This window comes from Bos grunniens, chromosome 12 (genome assembly GCF_055505025.1).
Source record: "Bos grunniens cultivar Pamir isolate PY7600 chromosome 12, Bosgru_T2T1.0, whole genome shotgun sequence".
Classification (NCBI taxonomy): domain Eukaryota; kingdom Metazoa; phylum Chordata; class Mammalia; order Artiodactyla; family Bovidae; genus Bos; species Bos grunniens.
The window spans coordinates 25,886,540-25,906,689 of record NC_141176.1 but is presented as its reverse complement, the minus strand read 5'-3'; the positions used below and the strand labels follow the sequence as shown (position 1 = coordinate 25,906,689).

The following is a 20,150-nucleotide window of genomic DNA, read 5'->3' as shown; positions in this document are numbered from 1 at the left end:
TACCTGTAAATTTATGAGAAGCGTGGCAGTCTGGAGTGGTTCACTACCAGAATATCCTGACTTGGTTTTAAACAATCCCAAGTGCATTAGCGCACTCTCCAAATAGTGGGTCCGTTTCACAGCCTTCGACTCTTAACCATTCCCAGCTGGACGACATCTCTGGATTCTGACGCCCTTGTCTCAGCCCTCTGTATCCTCTGTGTCCACAGTTCACACTGCTCGTGGGGAGAAAATGTGATTTAAATTAATATCTATCTTGGAGGAAGGAGAGGGTAAGCTGCCCAAATGGAAAGTGGAATTCCATGTCCTCATTTACAACTTACAGACAGGTGGTTTTATTTAGTATTACAGTATCACTGGGGATTCTCTTAATTTCTAGCAACAATTAGATGAATGCCTATTTATCTTTGTATGGGTAGTGCTGAATTTTATGAGCACAGAAGAAAAAAGCATATTATCTAGGTTCTTGTTTCTTTCTCCTTCCTCTTTTTTTTTTTTTCTTTTTGAATATCTTGGCAAGGTAGTATCTTTTCAAAAGAATAGGTAGGTGAGAAAAAAAGAGGTAAAAATTTAAAGGCCAGGAGGGTGATAGGAAGTCTTGCATCGACTAGGTAACTACCCTTGATTTATTTAAACCTGCTCTTTGCTCTAGACTAGAGGGTCTCTATCTTGGATTCACATTATAATTTGTTGTCGTTGTTTAGCTGCTAAGTTGTGTCCAACTCTTTTGCAACCCCATGGACTGTAGCCTGCCAGGCTTCTCTGTCCTTGAAATTTCCTAGGCAAGAATACTGGAGTGGGTTGCCATTTCCTTCTCCAAGGGATCTTCCCCACGCAGGGATGGAACCTGCATCTCCTGCACTGCAGGCGGATTCTTTCCACTGAACCACCAGGGAACCGCATTATAGTCACCTAGGAGAAGTCAATGGCACCCCACTCCAGTACTCTTGCCTGGAAACTCCCATGGACGGAGGAGCCTGGTGGGCTGCAGTCCATGGTGTCGCTGAGGGTCGGACACCACTGAGCGACTTCACTTTCGCTTTTCACTTTCATGCATTGGAGAAGGAAATGGCAACCCACTCCAGTGTTCTTGCCTGGAGAATCCCAGGGACGGGGGAGCCTGGTGGGCTGCCGTCTATGGGGTCGCACAGAGTCGGACACGACTGAAGCGACTTAGCAGCAGCAGCAGCCTTTAAAATTCCTGATGTCCAGGCCAGTGAGGATCAGTATCAGAATCTCTAGAGGCAAAACCCAGGCATCAGATGGCATTCTATCGACCTACTAAGCTTTGTGCTAAAGATTTCTTTGAGCCTCAGTATCACCATCGGGAAAATAGTTGAAAGTAGAACACAGATTTGTAGATTTGTAGCACTGAGACGGACCTTCACCTATGGTATGAGGAGAATAACATGAGGTAAGATCAAAACCTTGACAATAAAAATCCAATAATAGGGGACCTCCCTGGCAGCCCTGTGGTTAAGAATTCACCCTCTTTCCCATGCAGGGGGTGTGGGTATGATCCCTGGTTAGAGAGCTCAGATCTCACATGCCTCTTGGCCATAAACCCGAACATAAAATACAGGGGAAATACTCTAACAAATTCAATAAAGATTTTTTTTAAATCCAGTAACAACAATCTGTTTGAAATATAATGCTGATAATTTAATCCTAATTACAAACAAGAAAGCACTTTGGAACTGTCATTTAAGCTTAGTGAACCTGCATTTTTCTATCAACAAACTGTCATTTGGAGAAAAAGTGACTCACCCTTATTCCTAATCCCTGGAATGGTCCAGATATAATATTGTCTATTCCACTCTCATATGTGCCTAAATCATATGGTTCCCCACTAGATGAGGAATAAGGTAAATACTCTTAGCCAGGGCAGTAAGTGTTGGTATTTTGCAGCTACGTTAAGAGAAGGCTGTGACACTGGAGAACACCACAAGCTGATAATCACATGACCTGTGTGGAGTTCAGAGCCCACAAACAAGCTCATTGTTTGGATGAAGGGTTTGGTCCTTAATCCAGTTTCTCATACGCCTGTGTTGATCACAGTTTGCATTTCATCAGTACGCAGCCACAGATGATGGAGTCACTGCCTGCTTCAGACTCAAAGTCTCCACACATTTACCAAGTACCTACGGAGTACAAGCACCTAAGACTGTCTGCTCAGGCCCTTCCTATATGGTGAAAGAAAGTGAAAGTTGCTCAGTCGTGTCCGACTCTTTGCAATCCCATGGACTAGACAGTCCATGGAATTCACCAGGCCAGAATGCTAGAGTGGGTAGCCGTTCCCTTCTCCAGGGGATCTTCCCAACCCAGGCATTAGGTCTCCCACATTGCAGGCTGATTCTTTGCCAGCCGAGCTATGGGGCAGTGGTGTAAAATGAGCATCCCCAGGTTACCCACGGTCAGTCAGTGCTCCTTCCAGGGGTCTGCAGCCCTCTCCCAGACACCTGGCTGCACACTGCTACTGCCTTCATCTCTCTGGCTCCTGGGAACCATCCACTGAGAGGCCTCATTCATGACTCTCTTGACAGCAGAGCAGAGGTCCAGACACCAAGGAGCACCCAGAGTGTATAAGGAATAATGGGAGCCTAGAGGAAGCACCTTGAGTAACGTTCTAACAAGTGACTCTCGTTGACTAGATTTTTTTTCAGTTCTCTTGCCCTCATGCTCTGCTCTCTGTTTCATAAGAGACTGTTCCAAGTGTGCCAGGTGAAAAGGGCATCATAAAGCAACAGAGAAAATTAGGACAAATGGGAATGTGAGAAGAGCTTTCTGACAACTTCCTTAGGGCTTCCTTCCTTACAATTATTATTACATTCTCCACCCCTCCCTGCCTCCCGCTTAGGTGGCGTCTGCTGCGGTGATCAGATACAATTTGATCATCAAATGCAAAATGTCTTGCTAACTGGGCTTCCTTTTACATTCCTAATTTATTTATTTTGATAGGTGTTGTTCATTTATTGTACTCAGAGACCCCAACAGATACTAAATGCTGGCTGTGAACACTTGGATACATATTTTTTTCATTTGTTATTTTGAGACAAAGACAATAATCAGTGTTTTGACTAGTTACTACATAATTTCAAAACTTAAGCAGTCACTTTACACATTTGTTTTTTTGCTAAAATTGCTATTTTCTGTTAGGATTTAAAATCTGTTAGAATTATATTAAAAGGTATTTAAAATTTTTAAATCTCCTAGATAATGCCTTAAATGTTATCCTTCCTTTTATTTAAAAAAATTATTTATTTGTATGTTTATTTTTCATTATTCTTCACTGCTGCCTTGTGAAGGCATTCTACTTGCGGCAAGCAGGGGCCACTCTCTAGCTGTGGAGTGCAGGCTTCTCATCACAGCGGCTTCTCTTATGCAGGACGGGCTCTCGGGCAAGTGGGCTCAGGAGTTGCAGCTCCCAGGCTCTAGAGCACAGGCTCAGCAGTTGTGGTGCACGGGCTTAGTTGCTCCAAGGCATGTGGAATCCTCCTGGATCAGGGGTGGAACCTGTGTCCCCTGCACTGGCAGGCAGATTCTTTATCACTGAGCCACCGGGGAAGTCTTAATTTCATTTCTCTACCCAACTGAGTTGGATTGATGTACGGTCATTTGCTTTGCAATCAGGGTGAGGGATTATTTTGTTTCCAGTAGCATCCCAGGCACCTCACATGTGCCTCCCATTCACAAAGACAAATTTGCTCCCATTCACAAAGTTCTCTTAGAGCAAACATCCATATCCTGCCTCAGTGGCGCTGTCTGACGTCTCTTCCCAGCCTCCTCCAGGAAGAAGGTCTGACTCCTTGTCCTCCGGGAAGCCTTCCAGACAACCTCCCCACAGAGCCCGGCAGGGGTGGCCCTTCTCCCACTGCCAAGCTTTATCAGATTGAGCTCCTGGAGGGCTGGCCTGGCAGGCAGTGGTCCTCTGATGAAAATGCATTTTGGATCTAAAATGGCTGTTTGTAACCTATGAACCTCTTTCCTCCATGGCTCTCTGTGAGCCTTCCAAGGCGGTGTTTCAAATTCAGATTTTCCACTGTATTCTGTGTGGTCACACTCTGAATGTTTCCAGTGCTAACATGCAGGGTGACAGTTTGAGGACCATGGGCTTTTAATTAGCACATAGATCAGTCCCAAACAACTGCTGCCACCAGGAGAGCCTGCAGCTGGCCTGTGCCTCTTCCACCCTGGACGGCTAAGGGAGAGGCACCATGACCCACTTCGGAAAGACTGCCTCTTCTGCCGCATTCACAGTGCTTTCTTGTATGACAGAGAGAGGGGCAGATGCAGGGTGGTGCAGGACTTGGAGTGAGGGTGCCTGGTTGCGAATCGTGCTTCAGTCACAAGCCCAGCTACTTGGAAAAGTCATCCCTCGTAGCCTCTGTCTTTTCATTTGTAAAATGGGCATAATAAAACCCACCCTGCCTATCTTGCAGGCTCCTTATTAGATTTGCATGAGGTGCTTCCTAACCTTTCCAGCTTCATGGAAAAGGAGAACTTTTGCTTAGCACCATGGGGGTAAATGCTAAGGTTGTAAAGCTGGATATGATGGCTCCTGGACTCTGCCTGACTGTCCCCACCAAGGGCTGCGAGGATGCGTCTTTACACATCTGTACACCAGTCGGGAAGTTCTGCTGTGTCCAAACAGTTAACAAATCTTAGCCAGACACCCACACAAGCTCACATTCCTATATATTCTCCAGTCATATAGATATAAAGCCTCCCAGGACTTTCCTGGTGGTCCAGTGGTTAAGAATCCACCTGCCGATGCTTGGGACATGGGTTTGTTTCCTAGTCCAGGAAGATGCCACATGCTGCGGGGCAACTAAGCCCGTGCACCACAATAAGAGAAAGCACTGCGATGAGAAGCCTGTGTACCACCCACTAGAGAGCATAGCCTCCATTTGCTGCAATTAGAGAAAGCCCATGTGCAGCCAGGAAAGCGCAGCACAGACCAAAAAAAAAAAAAAAGAATAAGTAAATACAGAAAAAAAAAAAAAACCAAAACCCTCCCTGTGGGGTGGGAGAAACCAGGTTCAGATGTGTAAAGTGCTGAACCTAGGCCCATGGCCATCAAGTGGCAGAAAATGAACAAGACCCCAAGCTCCTGTCCACCTCAGGTAGAATCTGTCTCAACACTGTGCCTTCAATCATAACCTCATCCTCAGTCATTAGTTATCTTGGGAAAACACACCTAACCAATCACCAAAGTGGTAATTCAGAGAAATGGAACATTTTGTTGCCTTCATTTTATAGGCAGATCCTTCAAGGCAGCTGGCAAAATTCATATCAATGAACTGATGATGTTACACCTGCCTGGGTCTGCATCTATATCCAAATCTATGTCTGTCTTCTGTTCTGACCGCAAGAATCATTAGACCCAAGAATGGACTTCCACACATGTCAATAAGGGCTGTAACAGCCCCTGTGTTAGACGGCGCTAGTGGTGAAGAATCTGCCTGCCAATTCAGGAGACGTTAAGAGGCGCAGGTTCAATCCCTGGGTCGGGAAGATCCACTGGAATAGGTGATGGTACCCGACTCCAGTATTCTTGCTTGGAAAATTCCATGGGCAGAGGAGCCTGGTGGGCTCCAGTCCATGGGGTCGCAAAGAGTCGGACACGGCTGATTGAGCACGCACACGGGGTTGTAAACTAATCTATGTGAGATGCTTAAAATGGTCCTGGGCAGACACTGTAAGCTCAACACTCTGTTAGTATTTATTATTATGATGATTCAAAACAAACCATATCAATCAGTTAGAAAGAGAGAGAGGATCAAAAAATAATGACTCTACTCTGGAGACTTCTTTTACAGCTAAAGAAATATCATCAGATTCTTGTACTCAAATAGCAGCAGCAGCAGCATCTGGGAGCTTTTAGAAATCGAGAGCGTCACATCTCCGACATTACCATCTGCATTTTAATAAGACCCCCAGGTGACTTGTGAGCACAGGCTCGTTTGAGAAGTGCTGCACTGGAGAACCCCAGGGCTGGTGCAAAGACCCTTGGGTCACTGGCATTTTTGGTTAGAAACGATGCAAAAGCAGCACTGACTCAGAAAATCTGCTCTGTCTTATTGATGGACTTAGTCCTAATTGGGACCAGGGAATGTAGGTTGCAGGGTGGGGGGTGGCGACCATGTGCAAGCCCACCCCCTACCCCCACGGAAGGCAGGCCCATCTGAATCAAATGAAATGCTTTGTGCACGGGCCCGTGAGAACACATGTCAGCACAGATACATCAGAGGCCCTCGTGGAGCAAGGCTGAGATCCTGGAACTGTGCTGGCATGTTTGAGGGGGAGGGACAGACACAAACACAACACTTGAAACAGGAGGCAGCGTCATTAGGAAAGTTGTGATTTGAGAAAGGGAGGTTTAGGAGTAGATACAGGGAAGGGAGGGAGTCACTTACGTTAACCCAGGGATGTTCGAGGACCTGCACGGCAGAAAATCGCTGATCCACATCCACCAGCAGCATCATAGTGATGAGCTCCTGTGAACAGAAACATTTGATGCTGTTTGTGTCTAACACTGAAAGTGAAAAATGGCGTGTTTTCAAATGCAGAGGTTCTCTTTTATCTTTGAAAAGCATTTGTATAAGCTCAGCCTTAAATACATCGACTCAACTTACCTGTAGCCGCCTTTTAAAGGAAAGGTGAATATTTGGAATTTAAAATATACACCTTGTAGTTGAGGGAAAAATATAAAATGAAATATTTAAAATCAATTTCATAAAAATGTTTTTAGTAGAAGGAAATAAAGTATACAAGTGAAGGAATTAATATTCCTTTCTCTGTCTAGCATTTTGCACTTTAAAGACAGAGTCCTAAATTACTTTAATATAGAAATCATATTTAAAAAACCCCTTAACTAAATTTTCACTTTGCCAGCTGAAAGAAAAAACGGGTTTTTTTTCTCCTAACTGCAAGAGCATATTTGGGTTTGAAAGAAAGAAATGAGTAAAGACATACGGAATTGCCAACAGCTAGTTGGTAAAATAGAAACTGTTCTTTAGCAGCCAAAGAATTAAGAGGAAATATGTTAAAAATGATTCACAAATTTCCAGAACAATCAATAAAAGTAAAATAGAACCATTAAGAAAGAAACTATTGAATGGTTCTGAAATTAATGCATCTCTGCCATGAGCTCAAATTTATTTGCACCAGAAGAGCACAGCTTGGGGTTTAATGATGAAGTCTGTCAGACATTTGTCTCCTCTGGATTAGAAGTTCCCATGCAACAAAATGGCTAGATAACGTATTATCTGGTCCCTCACCTGCACAGACTCTGAGTACTGCTCCACAGCGGGAATCATTTACTCCCAATGATGTACAGATTCGACCTGTACTCTCTCACTTGGGCCAGGACTTAACTAAAGCTACTACTGTGTGTGTGATGCTCTTTGCAGGGTGCCGAGGGGGTGCAGGAGATGCCCTCTGCCCTCCAGTTACGGAGTGACAGCACTGGGACTTGGGCACGTTCCTAAAGAGCCTGCTCACAGGTGAAAGCTTCTCCACCCCCACCTCTGCAGCCATTATCATCCCATCTCCTTTCACCTCTGAGGCTCTTCTTGGACACTTCTCTCAACTCCACACATTTTCCTATGTCCGGAGGTAGATTCCTGGATAGTTGAAGAAAATGAGAGATTTGGGCCCGCTGTGCACCATTTTCTATGGAAGTGGCCAGGCCTAAGGAGTCGGATTTAAAATTGAACTTACACTCAGGATACAGCCAAAGAAGAAAACAGGTACACTGAATAATCAAAAGATAATTAGTTGCCAACATCAGTTTTAGAAAAACTTAAGTCAATGCTTGGAGACATATACTTGAGGAATCAACTAAAAAGTTTTCTTTTTTTAATCTCCGAGTCTACTAATGTCTCTGTGTAAGATTTTCATAGTTTTCTTAGAGGTTTTAATGACAAAAACTCTTTTAATGACAAAAACAATATGCTTTGTTCCTCATTGCCTCTAAATCCTGGCTGTCTTTCAAGGTCCAAGTTACACCATAGCTTCCCCATGGTGTCTTTCTTGGTCATTTTAACTCATGTTGAGCACCTTCACTTTGACTGCCTAACAAATCATTTAATTTCCTCATTCTTTTATCCATTCATTCAGTATACGTTGAGTATCAGTTATGTCACTACTTAGGCACTGAGGTATAGTAATCAATACAACAGACAAAAATCCTTGTCTTGAAGGAATTTACATCCTAGTGAGGAGAGTTAGAAAATGAACTCCATAAATAGGATATATCCACCTATCTATATCTAGGTCAGAGAAGGAAATGGCACCCCACTCCAGTACTCTTGCCTGGAAAATCCCATGGGCAGAGGACCCTGGTAGGCTGCAGTCCATGGGGTCGCTAGGAGTCGGACACGACTGAACAACTTCACTTTCACTTTTCACTTTCATGCATTGGAGAAGGAATTGGCAACCCACTCCAGTGTTCTTGCCTGGAGAATCCCAGGGACGGGGGAGCCTGGTGGGCTCCGTCCATGGGGTCACACAGAGTTGGACACGACTGAAGCGACTTAGTAGCAGCAGCAGCAGCAGCAGCATATCTAAGTAGTGGAAGTGAAAGTCGCTCAGTCCTGTCTGACTCTTTGCAAGCCCATGGACTATAGAGTCCATAGAATTCTCCAAGCCAGAATATTGGAATGGGTAGCCTTTCCCTTCTCCAGGGGATTGTCCCAACTCAGGGATTGAACCCAGGTCTCCTGCATTGCAGGTGGATTCTTTACCAGCTGAGCCACAAGGGAAGCCCAAGAATACTGGAGCGGGTAGACATCTAGGTAGGCAGACAGATACAGACAGGTAGTTAGATGGTAGACCAGATGGAGGTAACAGTGGAGGTGTTACAGAGGAATATGAAGCAAAGGACAATACTGTCAGCCAGGCAGGGGTTCAGAACTGCAACTGGAAATAAGATGTTCTGGGAAAGCTTCACTGAGAAGATGACATCAAGCCAAGACCTGAAAGAGGTGAAGCAATAACCTGTATGGAAATCTGAGGTGGGCTCCAGCCTGCAGTGCAACTGGAGTGGCCACAACGAGTGATGAGCCAGGGAAGCAGGGGCACCTGACGAGGTGGACGACCTGAAGACTGTGAGCGCTTGGGAAGGCCAGTAATTATGACTAACATGCATACAGAGAGCATTCACCATACCATTTGTTTCTTGGCACAGAATGATTCAATAACTCCACAGAGAGACAGGCTATAAGGAAGAGGAAGGCACTGGAAGCCAAAACCTACCTTTGCAGAATCGGAAACGTTATCCCAGTATGGAGAAGGGAAGTCCACTTGCCCCATCAAAATCTGATCAAAAAGCACCTCCTGGTCATCACCACTTCTGTTTAGACGAAAGACAATAATAAAGAATAAACACAGGAAAATGCCAACTCACGGTATCCTTATGCATCGGAGGCCTTCCTTCCCCCGTAAATGTGTAAAACATTGTGTTTTTAAGCAATTCAAAATGTCAGTATGGAACTGCTTTGGCAAATTAAGAAAGAATGAGTTCTTAAATTATATGAGAAAGATTTATGGAAGGCATGTAAACTAGCGTGCACAACACGGAAAAAATAACAAGTCCTTATTAAGCAAAAGGTAGTAAAGTTATGTTCTTTAACACAGCATTCCATTCTTTTCCTGCTACAGGCTCCTTTATGCATGGAGGCTGAATGGATCATTCAGAGAATGGACAAATGCCTTGTGGATGCTGAAGGAAGGATCACTGCCCATACCCACGGAACGGAGGGAAACCACACAGCAGGATGTAAGTAATGACGCCAGCCGCCCAGATGTCCACCTTGAGGCCATATCTGAAAAGGTAAGTGACGCCGCCGTTAGCAAAGTCGGGCTGGGACAAATTACGGAGCATGGCAAAATGGATGGTTCTGCTATCATAAACCAAACAGCAAACGAAGCAAAAATTAAAAAAAAGCCACAACTAACACTAAACTACAACCCACTGGCTAAACAATATTCAAGAAAAGAATAATAATTAAAAAAGAGACAATTTAAGGCACATGATTAAAAATCAAAGTAACGCTAAGGTCATGTCTAAATATCAGTAAGTGAACGGTTTCAGTAACAATGCCTATTATGGTCATATCAAGTTTGTGTTTTTGATTATTATTTTTTATGAAGAGTATAATTGCTTTACAACGTTGTGTTAGTTTCTGCTGTACAATGAAGTGGGTTGGTTGTATGCATGCATATATTCCCTCCCTCTTGGACCTCTCTCCCACCTTGCCTCCATCCCACATCTAGGTCATCGCAGAGCACTGAGCTGAGCTCCCTTGCTATACGGCCGTTTCCCACTATTTACCTGTTTTACACATGGTAGTATATATATTCGGAGAAGGCAATGGCACCCCACTCCAGTACTCTTGTCTGGAAAATCCCATGGACAGAGGAGCCTGGTGGGCTGCAGTCCATGGGGTCGCATAGAGTCGGACACGACTGAGCGACTTCACTTTCATTTTTCACTTTCATGCATTGGAGAAGGAAATGGCAACCCACTCCAGTGTTCTTGCCTGGAGAATCCCAGGGACAGCGGAACCTGGTGGGCTGCCATCTATGGGGTCGCACAGAGTCGGACATGACTGAAGCGCCTTAGCAGCAGCAGCAGCAGTGTATATATTAACATGTCAATTCTAATCTCCCATTTGGTCCCACCCTCCCCTTATCCCCTTGGGTCTGTAAGTCCATTCTCTATGTCTAGTTACATAAGATTTAAGACAGAGACAGACCTGTGAGACAATTTAGGTCCCAAATTTTAGAAATAATAATTACACATAAGACATTCTCTAATCTATAAAGCACTGGCATACATCATCTGATTTTGTTTTCCCAATAACTTTGTACCTTGTACAGGACAAGTATTATTGCCTACTTTATAAGAAAGAAAACCTAAGTTCAGAGGGGTAAATAATTTGGATCAAGATCACACAATTAGTGGCCCAGATGAGTTCCAACCAACGTCTTCAGGACCCAACCAAATTCTTCTGCCCCGCACCACTCCTCCCCAGTGGGCCATCAGAGCACCCACCAGGGCATCGCCTGAGGTGGTGCCTCGGAGGAGGTCAGGCGTGGCCACAGATGTGGCTCCCAGTCAAATCTGATGAATAAGAAAGTCCTCATTACCCTGCGTTGGGGATTTCTCTTCTCATCTGTTCTGTATTTCTGCCTTTCCGGTCTATGCATCTACAGTACAAGTAGAAAAACTACCTCCAGCCGTCACAGGGGAAGATAATATCTACAGTGCTAGGTGTGGTCTGGTGCCACTCATGAGAAGTGGCAGGGCTGTCTCTTCTTGCTCTCCCACCCTTCCCCATCCTTCTGTTTAAGGACAGCGTTCAGAACACTGCCAGTAATCCTTGGCAAGAAATGGGGCTTACTGAAAGAGCCGTTTGCCCACCTAGACCTGGAGTTCAATTGCTGACTCAGCTACTGTCATGAGCTTATATCAGTCATCAGAGACTGAGTTTTTTTATATGTAAAATGGGGATTATATCATCTACTGGAAGAGTAAGAACTAAATACAGGAGTTTAGCACCTGGCATATGGTACTAGGTCGCCAGTAAGCATTAGGCCACCCTACTATCTCCCCTGATTCTAGAGATTTTCTTTAATCTGTGCTGGCTGCACTCAGAAACAAGCCAACTCCCAGTGGCCTTCTGATGCCTGAGGGTGTTTGTGCTGCACAGATAGTCCATGAGCTGCCAAGTGGACCAAAGTAGGACTGGAACTGGGGAATAAGGAGAGCTTAGGAGAAGTAACCACAGGGACTGTACTCACCCCACACAGCATGTCTGTTTCTTTTATCTCCCAAAGCTAGTTAATTACCACTCTATGTCTCTCTGTTAATTTGAATATTTTTTACTAAGGGGTTAATAATTGCTGTTCTACCTTTAATAAAGGCCAAAAGGAAGGCTTAAGCAAGACTGCAGTAATTGGCAACTTGATTGGGAAAACAGAAAAAATGGCTTTTACTTCTCAAGTTAAAAAAAAAAAGTGAAAAACAGCTGATAGCTAGTTCTGTCTGGATGGAACACAGCACTATGTCATCTATTCTCAAAGCAGACTATGTTGCAAGCACATCACTGCAATAAACACATGAAAAGCATTTACCCAGTCTCTGCAATGATTTCAGGAGCCACGTATGTTGGGGTACCACACACGGTGTACAGGGGGCCATCTACAATGGTGGCCAGTCCAAAGTCACCCAGCTTCAGCGATTTGCTGCCATCTTGGTGTTCATACACCTAAAATAAAAATTAAAAGTGAAAATGCCTTAAAAAATAAGGACATTGTGGTGTAAATCTAATATATGTTGACCTAAAACACAGACTGCCAGATATTTCTCTAGCAAACATGGATTTATTCAGGATCAGCAGAGAATTACAATTTGAAGTCTGTACCTACCTGCAGCCATGAAATTAAAAGACGCTTACTCCTTGGAAGGAAAGTTATGACCAACCTAGATAGCATATTAAAAAGCAGAGACATTACTTTGCCAACAAAGGTTCGTCTAGTCAAGGCTATGGTTTTTCCTGTGGTCATGTATGGATGTGAGAGTTGGACTGTGAAGAAAGCTGAGCGCCAAAGAATTGATGCTTTTGAACTGTGGTGTTGGAGAAGACGTCTTGAGAGTCCCTTGGACTGCAAGGAAATCCAACCAGTCCATTCTGAAGGAGATCAGCCCTGGAATTTATTTGGAAGGAATGATGCTAAAGCTGAAACTCCAGTACTATGGCCACCTCATGCGAAGAGTTGAGTCATTGGAAAAGACTCTGATGCTGGGAGGGACTGGGGGCAGGAGAAGGGGACAACAGAGGATGAGATGGCTGGATGGCATCACTGACTCGATGGACGTGAGTCTGAGTGAACTCCAGGAGTTGGTGATGGACAGGGAGGCCTAGCATGCTGCGATTCATGGGGTCGCAAAGAGTTGGACACGACTGAGCGACTGAACTGAACTGAGCTGAACCCACGACAAGTTACCTCCAAGTCCCCACATGGCAAGGGAAGGAAATACATTTACAGAGAGGAACAGGAAATGGGAGGACTACGGAAACAAACAGTCCATGGCTTTTCATTGGCTGAGTCCTTGCCAGGAAAGAAGAGGAGTCTCTCTTCTTCCTGTTGGGCTCAACTATGGTCATAGGACATGAGAGCTTCCCCTTCTGGTCTGCTGACTATTAATAATTGCGATTTCGGTTGATTTATTTCTTAACATTTATTTTTCATAAAATAAAAACTCAGGCAACTATGCAGGGGTATACATACAAGAACATCTTTATATTGCTGCAGAATTAAGAACATGGCAAACACCCAGGAAGTGAAAGTTCATTAAATTACGGCATGTTCATACAATGGGAGGCTATAGGACTGTTAGAATGGTGATGTGAGTTTACATTTATTGAAATAAGTTAGATTTGGGAAATGAGGACAGACTTCTGACTGGTTGCATAAAATGTCTATTGAAGAAAAAAATATGTACTAAGAAAAATGTCTGGAAGGACATTATATTGGTGTGTCTGTCTCTGAGTGGTAAGATTATAGGAGATTTTCTTTTCCTTTTGATTATCTATATTTGATGTTTGCTGCAATTCAAATTGATTTGCATAACACAATGAAATATAGAAATATAGATTTTGTGCTAAAAAACAAAAAAATATAGATTTTGTGTTTAGTGCAAAATATTCAGTTTATGAAAATGTCTTCATTTTAATGTATCAGAAGCTTTAAAGATGCAGTTCTTTAGTAAATGGAACAAAAAAACTACACATCTATTAAAACACTTTATTTTCAGTGCCCCATATTTCCAACAAGATCTATTTATATTTTTTTATTAATAATTGAAAGGGGCATTAACATTTCATTTCACCTGTGGCAATTTGGAAAGATTTATCAGGTGCAGAGTCAGCATTCTGTCCAGTTTTCCTTATTAAGGCAGTAATAAGTCTTTCACCTTATTATAGTCTTTCTCTAATCTTTCACCCAACGAATCAAGAAAAGGATGCATGTGACCACGGGCAAGTATTTAACTGCTTTAATTCTAGCCCCCAATCAAACAAAATGGATCTGTTCTAAACAGTATACCAAACAACGTCTGTTATTTTAAAGACAGTATCAAAGGGCATTCAGAATTCTAATTCAGAACCCTCCATTGGAACCAATAAAATACAGAAAAGAGAGCACAGTAAAAGGCTAGTATTCCCATCGCCAGGAGATGCCTCAAGGAAACGGTGAAGTTCTCCACGTACATCAAAATAATTCTTCCAGCCCATTGAGGCCTGCATGTGCCCCTGTTATTGCTCTATGATCATCTGTACTTGCTACAGCAGTGTGAACCTCACACACAGCAAGGCACATCTCCACACATCAGGAGCATGGCTACCGTTCACACACCGCATCTGCCCTCCTTTGGAAAAAATAGGTTCACTTCTCATTTCACTGCAGCATCAAGTGCAGATGTTTGGCCAGCTAAGCTGCAGTATCAGCAATGATCGTTTGGATCTAACTGTTCTGGCAGAAAAAAAGGCAGCCAGAGCCTCCTCTCTGGAGAGACTGTCTTTTCTGGGCAGAAAATGTTTGTTCACATTTTCTCCATACTCGGAACACAGAGTCCTCTCCCTGAGGGCTCAGCCACAATGAAGTGCGGGCTGCCCTTAGGCAGGTATCCAGAGGCTTGGGGGGCCACCTGCACTTGCGCTGTTGGGGCAAGGACAGCTGTATGTCCCCCAAGGATGTGGCTTTGCCCAGTGGTCCTCTGAGATGGACACCATCGTCCCTACTTTAATGAAGCAGCCATCCAGCTCCGGTCGGCATCAGCAAGTTTGAATCATGGACTCTGAAGTATCAGAGATGCAAAACATAATATCCTCCCTGACTTAAACGCTCTCAGGCAAAAGAAATCCCTAAATTGTGGTCTTAGCATGTCAGCCATTCAGGTCGTCCAAATGACAAGCAAATGTTTTTCATGAAAAGAAATCTGAGCTGGGAACACCTAGTAGATCATCTAGTTTAATCCCCAGACAGAGCAGAAGTGTTTACTTCCCTAATTCCATTTTGTTACCAACAATCTCTTCGAAATGCAAAATAACCTCTTGCTTTGATGTTCTGTTAGGTCCAAACATTCATGGTGCCTGTTTTGTGAGGTTGTGCAGAGTTCAAATCACATAACTCCATTTACACAGAGATTTTGTGGCTTGTTTCTAAACATACTATCCATAATCACCCAACTCTATTCAAAAGTTGGGCAAAGGCAGATGCAGTCATAAGTAACATGTTAGTTCTGAATATGACCATGTAATTTTCCTCCATGTACCAAAGGGTTTTTTTTAAGCATCTACATTTTAATAGGAATTTTATCTTACAGCCATATGCCAATTATATTTAATATAGCTAAGTAATAAAGTTCAAAGCTTCAATAACTAAGCAAAAACCACTAAAGACTTACCTAAAATAAAGAAAATGAAGATTATTTAATGATAAAAATCAAAGTAAACCAGCATCGTTTAAATGAAATACACAGAATCGATCCTTTTCATGTTTTCATCTCTCTTTAATCACTACTATGCTTCTCTCTCTCTAACTTTGAAAACCATACAGTAGAATTTTCATGAACACATAAAGAAATTAAAGTGATGTTTAGGAGAGGCAATAAGAGCTAAGAAACAAAGGCCTAATCCACGTAATTGAAAACATTTCTGGACCCAAGTACATTTGAAATGCTTCAGCAAAATGTTTTTGCAGGTGAATAAATGTCCAGGCCTCTCGTTTAGAATTCTGTTTAACTTACTTACCATCAGGCAGGGCAGGAAACAAGGTTGCTTTGGGTTTTTCTCTGTCAACACTTGGGGAGAAGGATATAGAAGAATATATTGTCGTGTCTCCCTTCCTCCCGTGGGAGAGCACCTTCCCTAAGTGCTATTGGATTGGCCAAAAAAATCGTGTTTTTCCGTAGGAGCATACAGCAAACCTGAACAAACTTTTTGGCCAACCCATCCCAACGGGCATCTCACAGCTGGGCTCCTGAGAGCTCCTGCTGCCGCCTGAGCTGGACTCTCCTCACCTCTGCCCCAGCCGTTTACAGCAGGGCAGGAATGAGGCCATTTTAAAATGTAGTCAAAACTTTTGTTAAAAATCACCGATTGTGAAATGCATGTGTTTCAAATGTGTGTGTGTGTGTGAGCACACACACAATCTTCACAAAACAATCTCCAGAAATTATTTCACCAAATGGCAGCTATAAATTCACTTTGAACTAAGTTTTTAATTAAACGTTAGGAGTTGGAAAAGCTTCTAACACGTTCACGTCGAAAATGCGGTGTCCGTGGCGTCTCCCACTCTCGGAATCGAGTTCCTTAGCTTGTCTCCTCATTCTGACCTCCTTTCAGAAAGAACCTTAACAGCCTGCAAGTATAAGTTTGGGCAGCCTGACCCAGCAAGTGGGGTTCTGGTTGAAGAACTTTTTGCTGTAACTGTATTTTAAAGTCTCCATAAAACATGCCCCACACATGAGGTGGGGGTGCATTAATTGTCAATCAAAGAGTATTCACAACATGAGATATAACTTAATGTTCATCCAGGCCCTTTAAATACTATAGATGTTCCCCCACATTTTAAACGCCGAGGGGCTATTAAAGAGATGGGGATTAGTGCAAATTACCCAGTATGTAGTGCTTTCACTGTTTTAACTAAGCAGTAAAACTGTGTAATTGCACAACACTAATTGAATGCAGCCACACATAATTGTGGGCTGCCATATGTATCCTATTACCATAAAGACTGTCAGTGTTTTGTAAGCTACTCTTGTGATCATTGCAGATGGCTACAGTCAGAAAAGTTGTTCTCTAGGGTTTATTATATGGCTATAAAGACATCCCATGATTTGACAGGCTAAATGTGTTAAATGGCAACAATTATGAAAAAGATTCCAATTAAAAGCTGAAGGCATGTCCTACCAAGAATAGACCTAGTGAAAGGTCAGGTACGTAGGTTTTTGGTATGCTGCTATTTTACACAGGATTTTCTTTTTTTAAAGGAGAGTTTTTTTGTTTCTTTTTCATTTATTTGGGGTTTCGCAGTAGTTGTAACTTACTGAACAGAAGATTTGGGGCATATGTCTGATCTCGCTTGGATGAGAAACTGAGACCATTTGAAAAAGTTATTTGAAAAACTAAAAGATTTAATACAGGGTCATAAAATGCAGCCGGTGGCCATAAAATAATATGAAAATTCACAGATAACCTGAACCCAGTTAAATGGTTTCTGAGATTCCCATAATAGAGAACTAAAAGCTGACTAATGTAACAGATGTGTTGGAACAAACATAATTGTCAATGATAATATGAATTCAAGGATAACCCTGTTGAAATATTGGCTAATGAACTGTCCGGAACCACTGAAATGTCTTCACAGAGGAGCTCAATAGGTACTAAAAATTACTTCACCGGAGAGAATTTAACAAAACTGGCATGAAATTGACAAAGCTATGACAAAAAAGTGAATTTACTTTTTAACAAATATGGTATCCTTTAAAAAAGACATTTATTTTTCTTCTAGCCACAGAATATGGCCTTTATGACACTTTCTAAAAACAGTGGATTAAATTTAAACCTTTAAGAAGTGAAGTATAACAACATTTATGCAGGGAATTACTTAGCAAAATGTATTTTATGCTCCACATACTTTAGAATTAAGGCTGCTAAAAAAACTTAATTCTTAAAAAAACAAATTCATTTTATACCCACATGTAAAATCTTTATGAAACAAAAATTATGTGAAATAATAAAAATAAAAAAAGGTGTACAGAAGTCAGAAGAGGCTTGGCAACGTAAGAACAAAAAATAAAATAGCTTTTCAAAGTGTTACCCTAGAGATGTCTGTGAAGATGGAGAAGTGAATGCAAATTCCAGGAAACCTGACTCTCATCCGTTCTTTAAATCAGTCATGAAACTATCTAGAAAGGAGTTCTACGCAGCTGCAGTGAGATACAGCAAAAATGCACATTCCTGACTACAGTGATTGTACATCCCAGAATTCTGTTATAACTGGGAATTCAGTGTCAACTGCTGTTTTTAAAAACTGTTACATTTTTGTCACACAAGTACTATCCAATATGTCATTGTAGGAAAACTGGAAAAGACAGATAACATTACAGAGAGAAAAGAATTAAACTCACTCGCAATCTTGACACCTAGAAATAACCATTGTTAAACATATGGGCCTATGAACTTCCAAAGCTTTCTCTCTCTTTCCTGTTCTTTTTCACTGGACTGCATACCCTGAACGCGTGCCCCAGTGAATAAGCATACATGCGTATCACGATTTCCAGTGCCTGCTGGATAGTCCATTGTATGGATGCACTAAAATAATAACCCGCCAGACTACTGCCCGCTGCCGTTTACTGAGCCCCTGCCAGGCCTCATGTCGAGGATTCATGCTTAACATCCCACTTAACGTTCACAACAACTCTGTTAAGTACTGTCACCGGTATTTTTGCAGATGAAAAATATTGAGGCTCAGAGATGTTAAGTAACTTGCCGAATGTTACACAGCTAATAAACGGTAGAGCCAGAACTTAAGCCCGGGCATGTTCAAGTCCATGATTCTAACCAGTATGTCCTCCTGTCTCCCCCTTATGCCAATATTTTAAAAAATCAGTGCCCTGACCTATTTCTATATATACATTTTTCCTTTCCATGCTAAAAAACACTGAGATGATGATCCCTTTGTATGTATACATATCTGATATTTTTTTTTCTTTAGGTCACATTTCTAAAAGTAGAATTACTTGACCACAGAGTTCATATTATTTAAGGCTGTAGTTATGTATTACCAAACTACTTTTCAGAAGAGTTCCATCAGGTTAATCTTGAACCGAGTCATATGAGATGACTGGTTTCCTCCTAAGCTTGCCAACCCTGCATATTATTATTATTTATTATTAATCTTTGCTAGTCCAGTAAGACCATGTCATTTAAAAATAATTTGATTTACTTATTTATTTATAGCTGTGTTGGGTCTTTGTTGCTGCGTGGGCTTTTCTCTCGCTGTGGCGAGCAGGGGCTCACTCTCTAGCTGTGGCGTGCGGGCTTCTCATCACAGCGGCTTCTCTTGCTGTGGAGCACAGGCTCTAGGGCACACGGGCTTCAGTGGCTGTGGCACAAGGGTTTAGAAATTGAGGCTCCCAGGATTTAGAGCACGGGCTCAACAGCTGTGGTGCACGGCCTTAGTTACTCTGCGGCATGTGGGATCTTCCTGGGTCAGGGATCGAACCTACATCTCCTGCACTGGCAGGCGGTTTCTTTACCACTGAGGCACCAGCGAAGCCCCTTAAAATGAAGTGAATGATGGTATTCTACACCACAGTGACAGAGGAATGGGCAGTGGAACAGACAGATGCTGGCCCCCTCGGAGACACTGTACTTTGACTTCCTGTCTTCTTCCCCCTGGTGGAATCACAGGTCCTTGCAGAAGTGAAAGTCAAAGTCACTCAGTAGTGTCTGACTCTTTGCGACCCCATGGATGCTACAGTCCCTGGAATTCTCTAGGCCAGAATACTGGACTGGGTAGCTTTTCCCTTGGAGAAGGGCCCTCAGTAAATGCTTAGTACAATAACTGGCATATTACTGTAGTAAATTATGTTTGGGGAAAATGTTCTTTTTCTTATCCAAATGCAGATAGAAGGACTTTTTTTCTTTCCTAACGTTTTCAGTCACTCAGTCGTGTCTGACTCTTTGCGGCCCTATGGACTATAGCCTGCCAGGCTCCTCTGTCCATTGGATGTTCCAGGCAAGAATCCTGGAGTGGGTTGCCATTTTCTGCTCCAGGGATCAAACTCACATCTCTGGCATCTCCTGCACTGGCAGGCACATTTTTTACCACTAGTGCCACCCGGAAAAACAAGCATTCCATTTCTTCTTGGGGATTTCAGTGATTAAAAGCTACTGACTTTTCAAACAGGTGTAATTGTTAGAAAGTTTTTCCTTACGTCAACCTCAAATCTGTCATTAACGTCTTCTCCTTAGTTTGAGTTCAGTGTCTCATATGCAGCACAGAAAAGCTCTCCCATCTCCTGTCCGGCAGCCTCTGCTGGGCCACTCTGCTGCGCTCTCTCCATGTGTCTG

The 20,150-nt window shown here is 42.8% G+C and overlaps 1 protein-coding gene across 4 annotated transcripts in view; it reads right to left on the bottom strand.

Moving 5' to 3' along the window:
* DCLK1 (doublecortin like kinase 1) overlaps positions 1-20,150 on the bottom strand; it is a 356,767-nt gene that overhangs the window by 30,363 nt on the left and 306,254 nt on the right. For all 4 annotated transcript variants that reach the window (XM_086329367.1, XM_086329368.1, XM_086329369.1 and 1 more), the window contains 4 exons: positions 12,142-12,275; positions 9,750-9,827; positions 9,259-9,355; positions 6,417-6,497 (listed from right to left, as the gene is read on the bottom strand). In XM_086329367.1, the coding sequence (XP_086185493.1) occupies positions 6,417-6,497; positions 9,259-9,355; positions 9,750-9,827; positions 12,142-12,275 (390 nt within the window). The remainder of the gene's footprint in view (positions 1-6,416; positions 6,498-9,258; positions 9,356-9,749; positions 9,828-12,141; positions 12,276-20,150) is intronic.